The following is a 19,484-nucleotide window of genomic DNA, read 5'->3' on the forward strand; positions in this document are numbered from 1 at the left end:
TGATTAATATATACATGAATGCCCAAAACAGACGGTGGTGTCAGTACTATACTAGTACAACTTCGATCATAGAAAAGGTTTGACATCCAAATGGTAAAATAAACATTGAATATGAAATTGAGAAGACAATCAGTCACAATATATTATGGCTATGATGTGTTTCAAAATAAGATAAGTCACCAATGTGTCCTCAACGCAGCGAGAATATCCCGCATCCGGAGGTGTTCCTCAGCTGGCTCCTAAATAAACGTGTGTACTAGTTCAGTGAAAATGGACGTCACACTGAACTCCAAAAAATATAAATGAAATACAATTAAAAAAAACATGCAAGACTAACAAAAACCAGTGGCTCTAACTTAGGACAGGCACAAACAAAATGAAATGGTTTAGTACTTAAAGAAAAATATGATCAATAAGGACTTGCATGACAACTACTTTCAATTCGTTTCATTATAGATAATAAAGTTTAATGTTTGATTTTCTCAGTTTGTTTGGACGTCCCCTTTTTGAATGTACCTTAGATTTCGGTGTTTTATATAAAGCTAGTACCGCCGAACTCCATCACTGGCGATACATTGTAACTGATTGTTACTTTGCTTCATGATATCATTTATGGAGGGCTTAAATAGAGTATAATAATGTACAGAGACACAGAGATATTGTCGTCTAGGAAACCTAATCAAAAGCCACCGCTGAAAATAATTAAGATGATGCCTCACTTTCATTGCTGGCAAACAAAAACGGATTCGGTTTCGGTAAAGGAATAATGACGTACATGTATTTCGTTATGTTATACTGTATAACTTTTAATTCATTGTTTTTCCTTATGAGGTAAACATTTGGCACAGATTGGTCAACAAACGACCAATATGGTACTCTGAATTAGGCAAAGGTGTCCGGTGATCTCAAATAATGAAAAGTATTTGAGGATATGAGAAGTAGGTTACCATTGGTTGAATAGATCTTTATCAATACGAACAAAAAGTTGGGTGATTCATATTGTTTCGATATCAGTGAACCACGTTCTTAGATGTTCAAATGCTGTTAGTAATAAAAGAAAACAAGAACTAACAACTTCCATAATACCATATAATTCCTTGTTGTTGTTTGCATCATCGTCATATGATCTTTGTTTGATTGTTGTCTCATTGGCAATCATGCCACAGCTCATCATTTTTATATATGAAAACTACATGTTTGTATGTCTCTTTAGAATATCATAATTCAAATACTCAAAAGTCTAGTTTGGTCACGTTGTTACCAGCTGAAAATAGGGATAAGTAAAACAATCGCCGTGGTGTGCATAGCAATTAATTTTAGTCAACATTTCCTAAATGGGTTTCATGCACAAACATTATAACCCCGGGTAATGTGAAAGGAAAAGTGTTGACAGCGGTACAAAAAAGGTTGACAGAACTTTACAAAAATATCTGTTTACTTTCTAATGAACCAACATATTTATAAATGTTCTTAAAATAAATATAGTTTTGATGATGAAAACAAACTGTCATAAAAGAAGGGCGAAAGATACCAGAGGTACATTTAAATAGATCGAAAATAAACTGACAATGCAATGGCAAAAAAAGAAAATAACAAACAGACAAATTTCTAAAGTGAATTTTTTTATAAGGGTTAAATATTTCGCAGTGGTGACTTGCCATGGCTTTGTTTGGACTTGTGTTTTTTTGGCCTTGAATGTTTGTCTCTAATATTTTATTAACTGTGCATTTGCATTCAGATATCGCAGATCAAATTTATTCGTTTATAGTGTATTAATGTACGTTTTTTTGATTGAGTTAAGCCTGCCAATTGATATTTTAATGTGTGTTTTTCTATGTTGTGATGTTATGCTAGTGTTTCAGAAAAAGGGAGAAGGTTTGGATCCATTAAAATGTTTAATCCAGATGCAAATGTTTGCACCTGTCCTAAGTCAGGATTCTGGTGTGCAGTAGTTGTCGTTTGTTTATGTAATTTATACGTGTTTCTCGTTTCTCGTCTTTTTATTTTATATAGATAAGATCGTTGGTTTTCCCGTTTGAATGGTTTTACACTAGTAATTTTGGGGCCCTTTATAGCTTGTTTGGTGTGAGCCAAAGCTCCGTGTTGAAGGCCGTACATTGACCTATAATGTCTTACTTTTTTCAAATTGTTATTTGGATGGAGAGTTGTCTCATTGACACTCACACCACATCTTCCTATATCTAAATAATAGTACACAAGACACAACATAGCATACTTACAACTAAGCTACACGAACCTATAAATCATAAAGTATTTATCACGCAGGATCATTTACCATGATAATGGATTTCAATTTTGTCTTACAAAGGAGTGATTCAAAAGCGAAAAAAAACCTTTAATGTGAAGTGTTTCATTCAATACAAAGTTATTCTTTTCCATTAAAAAAAATAATTAAGTCCAACGGTCGCTTCCATGCATTACGGATTCGAATTTATTCAAAGTTCGTGATGCACTTTGAACACCAAATGAAGAACCGATATAACAAATCTAAGTCGCGTGTTGTAAATCAATGATAAAACATAGTTTTAAAAGTCAATTAATTTATGTAGATAACTATTTACTTAGCCTAATCCTGACATTTTGGTATTCAGACGTTTATATCATGTCTACTGGCAAGTCATTTGACCTATTAATGTGATCAGAGTATTTTATTTTGTAATGAAGATGTCGTAAATATGTCACAGATTCCAGACACGAATAGTAATTAAAGATTGCGCGGAAAATAATTAGACATTTTCTGTAAACTGACGATCTTTCAAGCACGGATTTACACTGAAATATATGGCTTTTCATAACTCTTATACAGAATATGGTTTGAAAAGGTAAGACAGACACAAGCCAGATTGGCTGAAAGTAAGAGTCGCGGATCCCTATGTGTATTATGTCTTCCTGTGAACATGTCAGGTCAAAAACAGTGTTCATAATTATCTTACAATACTATGTTCTTGCTATTTCTTGTTCTTAATACCGTCATGTTGAACACTTAGTGAGGCTTTTGTTCTTTAGATTTATGTATATTGAACATAAACCTTCATCTAAAGTCCATAATTGAATTATGTATATCACATCGATTCTTATTCGTTCTTGTTCTTATCTTTTTGGAGTACAATATAGTCGTAAAGTATTGTTGGATTTGGCTGTTGGAGCCCAATATTGTCACATAAACCAAGTAGTTCTAGTGGTAATGTTGACCTTATTTTGTCAGTATAGCGAACCTATAAATAACTGTCGTACACGTGTGTAGAATAACAAGCTGTAAAAACAGGTTGTTTTACCACTCTGTTATATTGACGAAACTGTGTGAGCAACCCAAACAGACATATTTTTTTAATGTGACAATAGTTTGGATCCAGCTGCATAACTGTGTTAATATACATTAGAGACACACAACACAATATTTTAATACACATACAACAAAACTGACTACAAAATTGAAACAAACATACAGTAAAATGACAGACACCAACAAAAGTCGTTTTTTAGTTCATAGTATTTACAAAAAAATAAAAATATGCAGGAATATTGTTCTATATTGGTGTATGACCTTATCTAATTAAAAATCAAATGAAACTTCCTACTTTCAATTTGACTATCGTTCATAATGGGAGTTGCGTTTGAATATACGAGACCGAACTAATTATTAGCTGTACCATACGTTGAAGAGTTAATATATTGCTATGATTATAATTTGTAGAAATGTTATTAAGTTAACTTAAATCTGAGATGAAGGTACACATAAACTCAAGCTTCCATACAGACAATCATACTTTTACAACATGATTCACTACATACGATATACATCTTGCTTTCGATTACAAAACAACTGATTAAAGTATTTAATTTATTAAATAGTAATAAACTGAAAAAAAAATGTTTTGCTTGTATTTTCTACTGAATGCATTGGTAGATATTAACGAAGCATCACATGATAGCTTTTATATGGAGGGTGAAACTCTGTCAGATTGAAACATTTTAAATGACTTGTAAAAGGACACCCAAACTGTTTACTTCCTGTCTGGAGAAAAAAAAATAAATACCAGAAATAACAATTATCATGGCTACATAGGTGTTTTTTTTAAGTTAATCTGATATTGATGTATTCCAAAACTGGGTGGTACAATAAAAACTCATAAGTCGGTGAGAGACATGGAAAATATATGAAACAAGTGTAACTGTGAGATAATGCTCACTGATGATACCCCCGCCGCAAGTGGATAATGTTAATAGTGTAAAAATATGTAAGTGTTCGGTAAACAACAACAAACAGAAGTGTTTAACAACCTTCACTGGTTATGCAGCCCTTGCACGGTCAGTAAACAGGAAGATGTTGAGTGACGTATTTAAAAACGTATCACATCGTAAAATTGTCATTTGTAAACTCTGAAATAAAATTTTAGAAATCCTTGTATTGTAGTTCCTGAGAAAAATAAGACAAAATTACAACTTGGCCATCATGTGTAAAATTACAAGTGTTCGGTAAACAGTAAGTTGTGGAGTGATGAATCTTAAAACGCATTACACGGTATAGCTGACTTATATAAACTCTGAAACCACATTTAAGAAATCCTAGAACTGTAGTTCCTGAGCAAAATGAGACGAAAATATTCATGGGACGGACGGACTAACGGACAGTAAAACAGTACGAAAGATAGACAGACAGAGGTTAAACAGTATATTCCTTTTTTCAAAGCGGGGTTATAAAAAATACTCATAATGACGAAATGATAACCAACATTCTACAAACTACTACTACTACTACTACGACAAAAGACTAATCAACTCTATCCCATCCTACTAGATAGTAGATACTCCGGACAGTTAAACATATCCTTGTCGACTCTTACTTAAATATATCTTCCGTGTTGTTTTGTTTTAGATTTTATCTTTAATTTGGTTTAGCTTACGAATGTATCTCTATAAACATATAGTTACAAATGTTCTCGAGTACACCCTGCCACGTCCGGTCTGTGTTTTTGCTTTATAATTTTTTTATTTGTCTAGCCTTTTTCAACTGTTTTTTGACAGTTTGTTCTCATGTTTTTACATCTGTTTCAGATTTATAAAGGTTTGAATGAGCACCAAAAAACTGTGATCCCCCTCCCCCGCGGTTACAATTATGATCAATATTCAAAACATATTATTCCAAATGACCTACCAAATAAGACTTATTCTAATGCAATTTGGATGTAGCCATTTTTTTCATAGTCTAAAAGTTGCGTCAAATCTACAGTTGACAAGGCGTAACTAAGGAAAGACCCGCCATTTTTAATTGATTGAATCAACAAATGTTCGATTACTACTAGATAATCGAAAATAAAACAACACCTACTTCGAATTCTCCGTTTTAATGTAATTTTATCAGAATTTGAAGCGTACAGTTAACGTGATAACCTGAATGCTGTGAGTCGAGTAAGTTGTAAACAGCAGAGAATTGTGCAATAAAGGATTTATTTTATTAAAAAAAAAAGGTAGCGTAATAACCTCCAGTTTGTAAGTTTTCATTTGAATGACGTCACTTTGAGCTCTGACGTCTTTGTGCCAAAATCATTCATGAAATTTCGCGGATTTTTTTCTATTTGTCAAATTTAAACATTTTTTCAAGTTTTATCTTATTTTTCTCATGCATTGGAATCGGAATAACAGTACTGTAGTTGAAGAGTTGCTACCGTCAATTTTGATTTGACGGTCGCAAATATCCGTTTTACTGTCTCCGCTACGCGTCTCTAGTAAAACTGCATTTGCGACCGTCAAATTAACAATTGACGGTGGCAAATCTTCAACTACATTACTGTTATTCCTTAATCACCAGTTTTGAACTAAATGAGCAACACGACGTTTGCCATATATATATATATATATATATATATATATATATATATATATATATATATAAGGACCTGCTTATCATCTGGAGCACCTGAGATTATTCCAGTTTTCGTTGAGGCCTGTGTTACTCAGTCTTCAGTTTTTTATGTTGTGTTTTGTGTACTGTAGCCTGCCTGTTTATTTATTTTGTTCCTTTTTAGCGACGGTGTTATTTATTTTCGAATCCATTTTGCCTCTTTTTTCAGTATACCAGCAATTTCAGCAATGCATTCTACGATTACTCTTCATGTACAGACTCATTTCAAAAATCAGTTCAGTAATACATTCTTAATTCTACGATTGTTTTTAATGACGCCGACTGGAAAAACACAAGTATTTTGCCATCGAAATTTTCCCCCGATTTGAGAAAGCGGATTTTTCTTAAATCTCCATAAAGATACAATAAATATAATTTTTGAAGATAGATATATCGAACGAGCATAAAATTGGAAAGATAATTGGATTTCTCATAGACATCACATTTTCCTAAAGCTCTAATTTTCTAAAAACAGCCTTTATAATTTCCATAAACAATCCTAAAAATGTTTTTTTTTTTGGAAATAACAATTTAAAGGACACATTTAATATCGTGAAAAGAATTAATAAAATTAAATGCCATCTTAAACAAAAAATTCAGGTCTTAAAATGACATCTGACTTTGCCTATGGAGAAAATGTCTTTTCGTTTGACAGTAAGAGGATTACAATATTTTAGAATATTCTTAAATCAAATAATAATGAGACCTTGGTTGTATGATATCAATAGCTACTAACTTTTTCTTATTATATGATATCATAACCATAAAAAGATCCTTTCACAGTATTTTTTGTTAAAGTTACTTAAACTGAAAAGAAGACATTGGATATTCATGTAGTCTTTCATACAAATGTATTGATACCTTAAACAATTTGTAATATTGATGGAATTATAGCACGTTAAGATTTCGTCTGAGAAAAATGTTTCCATATCAATCCACTTACGAATGGAAAACGCCATTATGGTAATGCACGGTAATTTGCATTTTCAAAATGTATGCTTTTTCAGCTATTGATGTTTTTGTTTTAGTATGACTACTTATCTATCATAAGGACGTCTAAAGATAGATACTAGTTTTGCTTTTAATTATTTGGCATATGTAGCGACTCCCTGCTTTCAATTATGTGGCATATGTAGTGACTCCCGCCTCAAAACAAAACCCCAATTAAAAACGGATAAATACTTTCTTTTAATCATACATTTATAAAATCGTATTGCATTCCTAAATATCTTAGCAATTAATACACCTCTGTCAATTAATGTTGTCCCCATAAGAATATTGCACTGTATGCATCCTAATACATTTGATTGAAGATGAAGGGAATCATTGTACATTGTAAAGCACAGGGTTCGGAACATTCAGAAATTTGGATTTATTATTGAATAACATGTAAAATATGGATGACAATTCCTGCGTCAGATTGACCAGCTCTCACATAAGACATTCTCAATGCAACTTTCACTGGTGCGCCTTATATAATCTATTAAATTGAATATAGTTCTCAATAGTTTCTAAGATGCATAAACCCATAGGCTGTTTTCCTATCCAACTGCAGCGAACCTTTTCAATGTTCTCCAATCAATATTAATCTACCATTTATATGCGTTTGCTTTATGGCAAAATTCTTCAAATCTTAATAATCATATGTCTATTCCCGATGATCAGGTGCATTACATTCCATACACCCTCTTACTTCCAGAAGAAAATCGGCCAACTTGTTGTTTTAAGTTATGATATTCCTATGTTTACTGTACCTTTTCATCCGTTTCCCAATCCCTAACTCTGGATTCACTTCTCCTCCTTTTTACGTTCCCTTAGCTCTGTTCAACCCCTCTTCGGTCATAGGGCATTCGTGTTAATCAAGGACAATTTAAACTAGGACATTGATTAATATAATAAGCACGCAAGATCGGATTGTAATTGTCAAATGTCCGCATGATATAACTAACATAAGATCTTAACAACATGTAAAAGCTTTAAAATAGATTACATGCTCCGATAATTATGTGTAACCTTATTAACATGCGCTTTATGATTGCGTGCATGGAGTTCCATTGCTTCGAGGCATTATCGAGGACAACACACATTAAAACTACATTGAAAAAATAATGATTGTTTTTTCCAAATAAGCCAGCGATTGTAGGTGTTGATGTTATTCGTATTAACTATTGTTTTCTTGAGGTAACAGCTCAATCTTTAAATGATTGAAACATGTTTGGAAAAAAGTTCAGAATAGGCTTTAAGTGTATTATCTCAGTGTAAAAGCATATTTTAAAATTTACTGAACTCCAATCGTATTTTAAAAATCGGACAAGTCCATAATAGCTGACAACATTTAAAGCTTTACTTAATCAACGTACGAAACGAAAAGAAAACAACTGTCATATTCCTGAATTTTCACAACGTTGTAAATAACCCATCCAAACTACAGACCTAACCGCGTCTTTATCCAAAATCTCCGAAACGTTGATGCACAAATAGATCTAGGGACATACGAATGAATATCAGTGAAACAATTTAGTACAATACAAAACAATAAATACAATAAATCCAAGACAACGGTATGCAGAAATTTAACGGTAAATGTTAAAGTATTCCTTCATCATAACATTTAGCTACAATTGATATATAAACAACACACCTTTTTACATCTTAAGTCATGGAGGCGTGACTAATTAAACAACTCATGGTATGTTACGTCATGCAATCTTCATATGCAACATCAACATTATAAATTCTGATACGGTTTACTGCTTGCAACAAGTTATGAATTGAGACACAATAGGTTAATTTTTGGTGGCTTATATATTTGACCGCATCTCCTTAATTATAATAAAAAATGTTTTGTTCATTTCTTATAGAACATGCCTCCCGAAGTATAATAGGAGAATTTCTAGTTCCGCCTCGTTTTTATGATATATTTATGATTCGATAAGATAATTCATAACCTACTCGAACTTAACAACCATACAAACAACATCGCATGATCGTCATTGTTAGTCAGAATAAATGATCAACTTGGTAGATATGATAAACAGCTACAAAGCTGTTAAAATCTACACGGTAATATACATTTTGTATTTTAAAGGGTTACATGTCGTGTTGCCAGTTATAACATTCTTATTTGACCCGGAACTCGTGGTTTGTCATGTAAATATATGTTGTTTCACCCTGTACGATAAAAAGTAAAATCGCAAAAATACTCAACTCGGAGGAAAATCAAATCGAAAAGTCCTTAATCATGACAAAATCAAATGACAAAACACCATCAAAAACGAATGGAAAACAACCACCTTGTATCACCAGCCCAGTAGCCAGTACTCCGGTACTGGCATGACATACGGATTTTGTGTGTTATTAAATTTGCTGTTATAAAATGTTCAAACATATTATAAATTAAGGAATGTATCTCCTTCATGCAAAGCTCTGATTCCTTTCACAGATTCGGCTATATTTTTGGAACTTTTGGATTATAGCTCTTCATCTTTTATATAAGTTTTGGATTTTACATATTTTGGCCACGAGCATCACTGAAGAGACATGTATTGTAGAAATGCGCATCTGGTGCAGAAAAATTGGTACCGTTAATGTTATTACTACCACTGGGTCGATGCCTCTACTGGTGGACTGTTAGTCCTCGAGGGTATCACCAGCCCAGTAGCCAGTACTCCGGTACTGGCATGAAAATACGGATTTTGTATGTTATTAAATTTGCTGTTATAAAATGTTAAAAAATATTATAAATTAAGGAATGTATCTCCCTCATGCAAAGCTCTGATTCTTTTCACGGATTTGGCTATACCACTTGGAACTTTTGGATTATAGCTCTTCATCTTTTATATAAGTTTTGGAGCTTACATTATTTGGCCACGAGCATCACTGAAGAGACATGTATTGTCAAAATGCACGTCTGGTTCAGAAAAAATTGGTACCGTTAATGTTATTACTATCACTGGTTCGATGCCTCTGCTGGTGGACTGTTAGTCCCCGAGGGTATCACCAGCCCAGTAGCCAGTACTCCGGTACTGGCATAAAATAGGCATTTTGTGTGTTATTAAGTTTGCTGTTATAAAATGTTAAAAAATATTATAAATTAAGGAATGTATCTCCCTCATGCAAAGATCTGATTCCTTTCACGGATTTGGCTATACCTTTTGGAACTTTTGGATTATAGCTCTTTATCTTTTATATAAGCTTTGGATTTTACATATTTTGGCCACGAGCATCACTAAAGAGACATGTATTGTCAAAATGCGCGTCTGGTGCAGAAAAAAATGGTACCGTTAATGTTATTTCTACCACTGGTTCGATGCCTCTGCTGGTGGACTGTTTGTCCCCGAGGATATCACCAGCCCAGTAGCCAGTACTCCGGTACTGGCATGAAAATACGCATTTTGTGTGTTATTAAGTTTGCTGTTATAAAATGTTAAAAAATATTATAAATTAAGGAATGTATCTCCCTCATGCAAAGCTCTGATTCCTTTCACGGATTTGGCTATACTTTTTGGACCTTTTGGATTATAGCTCTTCATCTTTTATATAAGCTTTGGATTTTACATATTTTGGCCACGAGCATCACTACAGAGACATGTATTGTCGAAATGCGCATCTGGTGCAGAAAAATTAGTACTGTTAATGTTATTATTACCACTGGGTCGATACCTCTGCTGGTGGACTGTTAGTCCCCGAGGGTATCACCAGCCCAGTAGCCAGTACTCCGGTACTGAAATGAAAATACGCATTTTGTGTGTTATTAAGTTTGCTGTTATAAAATGTTAAAAAATATTATAAATTAAGGAATGTATCTCCCTCATGCAAAGCTCTGATTCCTTTCACGGATTTGGCTATACTTTTTGGACCTTTTGGATTATAGCTCTTCATCTTTTATATAAGCTTTGGATTTTACATATTTTGGCCACGAGCATCACTAAAGAGACATGTATTGTCGAAATGCGCATCTGGTGCAGAAAAATTAGTACTGTTAATGTTATTATTACCACTGGGTCGATGCCTCTGCTGGTGGACTGTTAGTCCCCGAGGGTATCACCAGCCCAGTAGCCAGTACTCCGGTACTGAAATGAAAATACGCATTTTGTGTGTTATTAAATTTGCTGTTATAAAATGTTAAAAAATATTATAAATTAAGGAATGTATCTCCCTCATGCAAAGCTCTGATTCCTTTCACGGATTTGGCTTTACTTTTTGGAACTTTTGGATTATAGCTCTTCATCTTTTATATAAGCTTTGGATTTTACATATTTTGGCCACGAGCATCACTGAAGAGACATGTATTGTCGAAATGCACATCTGGTGCAGAAAAATTAGTACCGTTAATGTTATTTTACGATAAAAGTGAATTAGATTTCAGGATCATTTTCAAATGAGAAATTCAGAAAAAGTGAATTAAATCACAAAAATACTGAACTCAGAAGAAAATCAATTCGGAAAGTCTATAATCACATGGCAAAATCAAATAACAAAACGCATCAAAAACGAATAGACAAGAACTGTCATATTCCTGACTGGTACAGGCATTTTCAAATGCAGAAAATGATGGATTGAACCTGGTTTTATAGCTAGCTAAACCTCTCACTTGTATGACAGTCGCATCAAATTCCATTATATTGTCACCGATGCGTGAATAAAACAGACAGACACAATAGGTAAAAAGGTAAAAGAAAAGCAGTCAACATTGTGTTATCATCTAAATCACTATAAAAACAACAAATGTAACGAAGAAGCACAAAAAGGCATACATCAAATTGAACAGCCTCATTTTATATAAAAAAGAAGATGTGGTATGATTGCCAATGAGACAACTATCCACAAAAGACCGAAATAACACAGACATTAACAAATATAGGTCACCGTACGGCTTTCGACAATGAGCAAAGCCCATACCGCGTAGTGAGCTATAAAAGGCTCCGATAAGACAATGTAAAACAATTCAAACGAGAAAACTAACGGCCTCATTTTGTTTATATTATACGATTTAATTTATCTATGTTAAATGCACCCATAAAAGATGGAGGGTTTTAAGTACTGGTGTAAAATTGCGCGTTTGAAATTCGCACAGGTAGACATGAAATAATTTTGTCGTTCAAAGTATGACGGGATACATAAATACCGTCACGTAAAATAGATATAACAAAAACAGACTTAACAGTAAAAGTAATAATGATAAATAAAATAATAGTGTGGTTAAAGTATGATGAGATACATAAGTACAGAGTTACGTCAAATGTGTATCACAGAAAACAGACATAACAGTAAAAGTAATATTAATAAATAAAATATCTTTTTCATTCAAAGTATGACAAGATACATAGATACAGAGTCACATCATTAAATAATTTTGTTGTTCAAAGTATGATGGGATACATAAGCACAGCGTTACGTCAAAAGGATATAGCAAAGACTAAACAGTAAAAGTAATATTAATAAAGACAAATAAAAGAATAGAACAAGGACAAATGAAAGAACTATAAAACACGTAGTTAAGATGATAAACAACATCAGTACGCAGAATCTATACATCAAGACCATCGTGTATTATTTGTGAAGTTGCTACAGAATATTTATCAACAAGATCTTGGTACCTTCCGATGAACTTTTTTAGAAAAAGGACGAGACGTTCTTTAACATACCCCTGGTTCATCAACTTTCTACTCAGACACTGATGACGTTTTACAAAGTCTGAGTAGGAGCTGCAAGCTCTTGGATATCGAATAAGTTGGGAAATATATATCCCATATGCAGGTGAAGTTGGTATATTGCTACTAAGGTTGGGGAAATTTATAATTTCAAAATTAAAATCGTCTCCTTTGTCATTAATTCTAGTACTGACATGACTGCGTAAGTCAAATTCGAGATGTAAGTCTAAAAATGAGGCGGAAAAAAACGATGGTTGATTTACTAAATAAGATATCGACTACATTTGCTTGATATTCACACCCGTATGAAAGTAGGTGTAATAATTTACAGACTTATATAATTACATGAAATACAATTAACATGATTAAGTTTAACATGATTCAGAAATTTGAATTAAACGATATATTCTTAAATGCAACATTCATGGATGCAAGTGATTTCCGTGACAACATTAAAATAAGGCATTGACAAACGAGCGAAAGTCTTGATTGAACTCGATTTGTTATGTCTGTTCTATAACTTATAAATGTGCATATTATACGTTTGTGTCGTAATTTGATAGAGTGGCAGAGGCGATGAACGTGTGTGGAATTTAAGAATAAAAATCGTCCACGCCTCATACAAAATGTTTGTGCTTTGGTCAACGCTTTAACACCCCAAAGTACTTTCAAAAAGTCTCATTTAGGTATAAAATAGTGTTCTCGTTGTTGTAATTGACAGGTACCCGAAGGCTGATAGTTTGTACGCGATAATAGCTCAAAATTGTATTACTAGTATTTAACTATTGTGTAAATGCTATTTAAGATTCAACATTTATCCACGATCTTAGAGGATTTCAAAGCCGGTAGTGTTCATAATGTTTTTTTTTTGTCAATATTTAAATAGCGATACACATGCGTTGTTTCAGTGTTTCTGATGTCTGGATTTTTTTCTTCTAATCGATTTGTGACTTTTAAGCAGCGTATACTACTTTTGCCTTTATTTGTACAAATTTAATCATGATATTGTAAATAGTCGACAGTGCAATACAACTTTTCAAGAAAATAGCAAGAAACGGAGGTTTTCAAATTTAAGAATATTTAAAGAAAGTTGCCATAGGTCAGATTGCAACAACGAATCAAACCAGGGGACAGTCCATATACAAATGTATTGTTGACCCAAAAAATAGGACAAAATCCCAGATACATTATACAGAAAAAATAAATAACCTGTCTGTTAATAAGATAAAAATCGTATTCGTTCATTTAATGTCAAATGAATCTTCTCGAACGTCCATTTACCAGTATCTTAATCTGCAAAAGATATTAGGACGAACAATGACGGGATGAATGATTGAAATAATATCATCCGTTAATTCATTTGGATTTATATAATGTTATTACAGTAATTCCATATAGATATTAACAAATTAAAAAGGAAAGTGTACAGCAAGAAAGGACAAATAATTTGTTTTACGATCAAGCTCCGGAATGTCGCTGCGAATCAAATAATCGTTTTTTTGTTTTTAAATATATGTGGAAGTTGGACATACATTATATATATGTTGCCATTTTAATTATTTGCATTTCATTTATCACTACTATTTAACTAAGTATCAATTTGCAAAAATCAAAAAAAAAAAACACTATACAACATCAATTTATCTTTTCTTTTTAAACTTCAATAGCTCACAAACGGTCATTTTCCAGAATTTGAGCAGATTCTTATTTTGTTCTTTTGATTTAACGAGGCCCGATCTGGAACGCGTTTTTGAATATTGCGCAACTCGGGCATTTTTCGGCAGTTGGTTTAACGGTTATAACATAACACATAAAATAAATATAAACAATACCTTTTCTGATTATTTTAGGAACTAAAATGATAAAATAAATCAATTTTTGATCGTAGTTTATATTTTATTTAAATTTATACTGTTATTATTGTTTACGACATAGTTTCGCGCCATTTACGGCAATGTAAACAATATCAGACGACATGCCTAGCAGAAAGAAGAACGGTCGGTTTTTGAAAAACTGTCAGGCAGAGACTTACAACAACAGATGAGACAACATATCTCGACCCGATTTATCCACAACTGATTTTGATACACCATCTACACTCGATTTTGATACTACTTTTACACCCGATTTTGATACTACTTTTACGCCCGATTTTGATACATCTTTTACACCAGGTTCTTTCCAACATGATCACACGTATCAATCCTCTGCATCGTTTGATGAGATCAATGAGTTCTATTTTTCTGGAAAATTAAAGCCAATAGGTTATACCAGACATGTGATTGACATTCAAACCTTTTTTGATAATATGAGATGTTCCAGATGTGACATTACATTGAAGTTAAAAGATGGAATTGGAATTTTGCCTGCTGGTTTATGTGGTCACCTGATTGTTCGTTGTTATAACTGTAATGACTTTTTACGTGTTGCCATGGGCAAAACCCACAATGCATCCCATGGGCCAAGGATATTTGATGTCAACACCAAACTTGCAACTGGTAAGTGCAAAAATAAAATCTGCACACCCTGTATATTTATACTTTATATTCACATGTAGCATGTTTACCTAGTACCAATTCCTGGACTGCAAATAATTATGATGTCTTACGAGTGCTGCCTTGTAGTAGCATTAGCCTACTCTTTTTCGAAATCTACAAGGGTGTCTTTAACGTGCAAGAGGAATCCATGACAAGTCGCCCCACTAGCAAGTCGCCCCACTCCTAATAGCCCCACTTTTTCACCAACTCGCCCCACTTTAAAAAAAAAAACGCCCCAACCTGGATTACCAAATCGCCCCACTTTTTAAAAAATCGCCCCACTTGTGAAATGTGTTAAATCCCGTTAATATTACTCCTGAAAACTTGCCCCACTGAATGGAAAACGATAAAATCTAGATTAATATATTATTAATATATTATTAACCAGGATGAATTTAGTAAAGCCAACTCGCCCCACTTATGGAAAAAGATGTTATCCCGTTGTATATAAGTTAAATTCCGTGAATATTACTCCTGCGAACTCGCCCCACTTATGGAAAACGATAATATCTAGATTAATATATTATTAACCAGGATGAATGTAGTAATGCCAACTCGCCCCACTTATGGAAAAAGATGTTATTCTGTGAATATTACTCCTGCCAACTCGCCCCACTTAAAAGAAAATGATAATAATCTAGATTTATATTATATTATTAACCAGGATGAATGTAGTAATGCCAACTCGCCCCACTTATGGAAAAAGATGTTATCCCGTTGTATATAAGTTAAATTCCGTGAATATTACTCCTGCCAACTCGCCCCACTTATGGAAAAAGATGTTATCCCATTGTATATAAGTTAAATTCCGTGAATATTACTCCTGCCAACTCGCCCCACTTATGGAAAAAGATTATTACTCCTGCCAACTCGCCCCACTTGTAGAAAAAGATGTTATCCCATTGTATATAAGTTAAATTCCATGAATATTACTCCTGCCAACTCGCCCCACTTATGGAAAAAGATGCTATCCCCTTGAAAACCTTATAGAAACTTCTTATATTATTCCCTTTTTTTAATATAGCAGTAAGAAGTGAGTATTAATATTTCCACTTATGAATAGTACAAGTATGAATAGAGTTAAAATAAATATTTAACATGATTAAACCAATTTCACATGTGGGACGATTTTTTAAAAAGTGGGGCGATTTGGTAATCCAGGTTGGGGTGTTTTTTTTTAAAGTTGGGCGAGTTGGTGAAAAAGTGGGGCAATTAGGTGTGGGGCGACTTGTCCTGCTTCCGTGCAAGAGATATGACTCTCTCTTAACACGGGTCAGCCAATTTTCGTCCCCTTCCAACGGACTATCATCGTTACTTTAGTTTACTGCTTTTGGTTGGTTTTTTTCTGTCGGGCAAGAATGTAAAAAATACAAAATCAAATTTACAGAACCAAAATCTTACATCATCCAGTGAAAAGGTACTTTACACAGTAGAATAAAATGCTTCATTGAGCGCTTATCAAACCCTGACAATTGGGGCAATATTGGACACAATATTCCAGCTTGATACTGTCTGAATTGGGATTGTGATTAAATTTGTTGACATAATTATGATATAGCTTTCAGGGCCTTTTGAAGCTACATGTAACTATGCTGAATGGGCTTTGGCTCACTGTTGAAGGCTGTACAGTGACCTTTAGTTGTAAAAACTGTCTTGTGAACAGTTGTCTCATTGGCAATCATACCACATCTTCTTTTTTATATTCTGTACATGTACATTTTAAATTTATTCTGTACTATGCACCAAATACTCAGACTATTGCCCTGATCTTTTTTATGGAACTCTGGTTGTGACAAACCAACATTTTTTTCAATGTGGCCCCACATCAAGGATATGATATAGACCCAGAAAGAAGTCTGTAACATGTATAAATTTTGAGCAATACATTGTAACTATTAAGAAGTCATATTTTTTATTGATTTAATAAAATCTACCAACCCAACACGCATCGTTTTATAAGTTGTATTTCGTCACATTTCATTATCTTATGACACAAAAAAAATACATTGCATCCTGGACTCATCAAAATCTTTTGGGACTCACCATTTCTAAAAGTGATGAGTCCCAGGACTCACCATGAAAAATTCCTAGTGAGAACCCCGACTCTTATAACAAAACCTTTAACATCATGTGCCGCAATGTGGATATATCCAAAATCAGTGAAAATTTGGTGTCAGAATGAGGCCACACTTAGAAATATTTTGGTTTGCCAAAACCCTTAGTACCCAATCTATGCATCGAGAAAGTGGGTATATTTGTTGCTACAATGTAGGTAGGCTATTTCTTTTCTTTTTCTTTTGGCTATGAGAAATTTAAGTATCAATGTTTATAAGTCTTCATGTCTATCTGAATAAAAATAAATATTTTCACATTAGGACAATAAAAGATTTTTAAGTAGGTAGTATTTTCAAGGAAGGTACATGTAGCATTAGGGCAAACAAACCTATTCTTTTTTTAGGGTCTGATATAGTCTCCTTGTTCTATATATAGAAAACTGTTTAACCAGACTTTTTATATTTATATTATTTGTGTATTGAAATCATTAAATACTTTTGTTTCTTTTTAAAAAAAATAGCAATTAATTTGACAGATCAGTTGTCCAGATATATACTGATCATTAAATTGCTAATTGTTAATGAAAAAAACACCACATAAAAATTAAATTGTATATCAGCTCAAGGCAAGATTTTAAGTAAACATATAAATTAGTAAAAAGGGCTAAGTTAGCTTTTCTCATCACTTTGCGTCCATCATGGTTTTTACAAAAATCTTCTCCTCTGAAACTATACTAAGAAAAATTTAACCAAACTTGTCCACAGTCATCATGATCATTGCGTTTATCATTATGGTATCTTGTTAAAAAGATGTGTCCCATGACCCCCCCCCCCCCCACATGAATCAAGATGGCAGCCATGGCTAAAAATACATAGGGTAAAATGCAGTTTTTTGGCTTATTTTTCTAATGAAATTGTTCATTACATGTAGGTCAAGTTCTATCTGCCCTTTAATTTTCAGACCATTCGGGCAACTTGTTGTTGGGCTGCTGCCCCGGAATTAGTAATTTTAGGAAAATTTTGCAGCCTTTGGTTATTATCTTTTGATGTCTCGAAATATCAATGTTATTTGTACAAGACTTACAACATGTAGAAGCAGATAGAAAGCGAGGCTGTGGCGAGAAAAAGTTTTTTTCCAGCCAAGTACAAATAAAATTTATATTTCAAAACAAGGTATGCTGTTTCACTATAAACTGCAACTCTTATAACTGATCTAATTGATGTATTTAGAGTAGAAACTATCATTTCTTACTTTTAAGCCAAAGGCGTAAAATTTCCGCCAACCTGTATATTTTATTGACGTCATCAATTAAACTGTACAGAAACCCATTGTCTACGTCATATACAAGGGGATATATACATGTACGATCACTGACTGTTTATCACAGATGAATTATAGTCGATGCAATTTGACTGCTCATATAGCACAGCTGCAGTATGTCACCTTATATTAGTACTGTTGTTCAAATTTTTAGTTTTAAAATATATATATGTTAGATATAGGAAGATGTGGTGTGAGTGCCAATGAGACAACTCTCCATCCAAATAACAATTTATAAAAGTAAACCATTATAGGTCAATGTACGGCCTTCAACTTGGAGCCAACGGTCTAATCTATATAAAAACGAGTAACGAGAAACATGTATAAATTACATAAACACATGATAACTACTGTACATCAGATTCCTATATGTACATAAATGTATTGACACATACAAATACTGCAATTTTTTAAATGAAAATTAATATTTCAGGTATGTACCACAGTGGAATAGGACCAATACAGCTTAATAATTTATTTACATCACTAAATTTGCCAAATGTCAGTGAAAGCCTGATAAGAAGACGTTGTGAAGAGGTTGGGCCTATTCTTGAAAATATAGCACAACAGTCCGTAGACAATGCTTTGTTTGAGGAGGGATTGCTAACAAAAACTTGTGAGTAAATCAATGATGACTCTTTAATGACAGATTTGTGTAAGCCTGATATTTTCTAGTATTGAATATCAATCTACAAAGGATTGAACCACTCTACACATGTCATGAATATTAATGTGAATGTGATTTGTTGTGTGAAAATTAGCACTATTTTGAATGAGCATGAAATGAAGTTTAAATCATAATTAACGCAACATAAGTTTTTATATGTCAGTCTTTAAAGAAAAATAGAACTTTATTCATATGATAAACAAGAGGCTAGCTAGATCTGGCTTTGTTCACATGTAATTTGTCTATTATTTGAGTTTGTTAACTTTCAAAAAACCTGCTATGAAACAATGAACACCAAACTAAGTCTTAATTATCCTTATTTAGTACAA

General features: G+C 33.2%; 1 protein-coding gene across 1 annotated transcript; it reads left to right on the top strand.

Moving 5' to 3' along the window:
- Window positions 1-14,635: 14,635 nt before the first annotated feature.
- On the top strand, window positions 14,636-19,114 carry LOC143046458 (uncharacterized; the record flags this gene model as incomplete). The annotated part of the gene is made up of 2 exons (XM_076219618.1): window positions 14,636-15,074; window positions 18,922-19,114. Coding segments are annotated over 2 exons (630 nt in total), but the record flags the coding sequence as incomplete, so codon positions are not given.
- Window positions 19,115-19,484: the final 370 nt, after the last annotated feature.

The sequence above is a fragment of the Mytilus galloprovincialis genome, chromosome 9, assembly GCF_965363235.1.
Source record: "Mytilus galloprovincialis chromosome 9, xbMytGall1.hap1.1, whole genome shotgun sequence".
Classification (NCBI taxonomy): domain Eukaryota; kingdom Metazoa; phylum Mollusca; class Bivalvia; order Mytilida; family Mytilidae; genus Mytilus; species Mytilus galloprovincialis.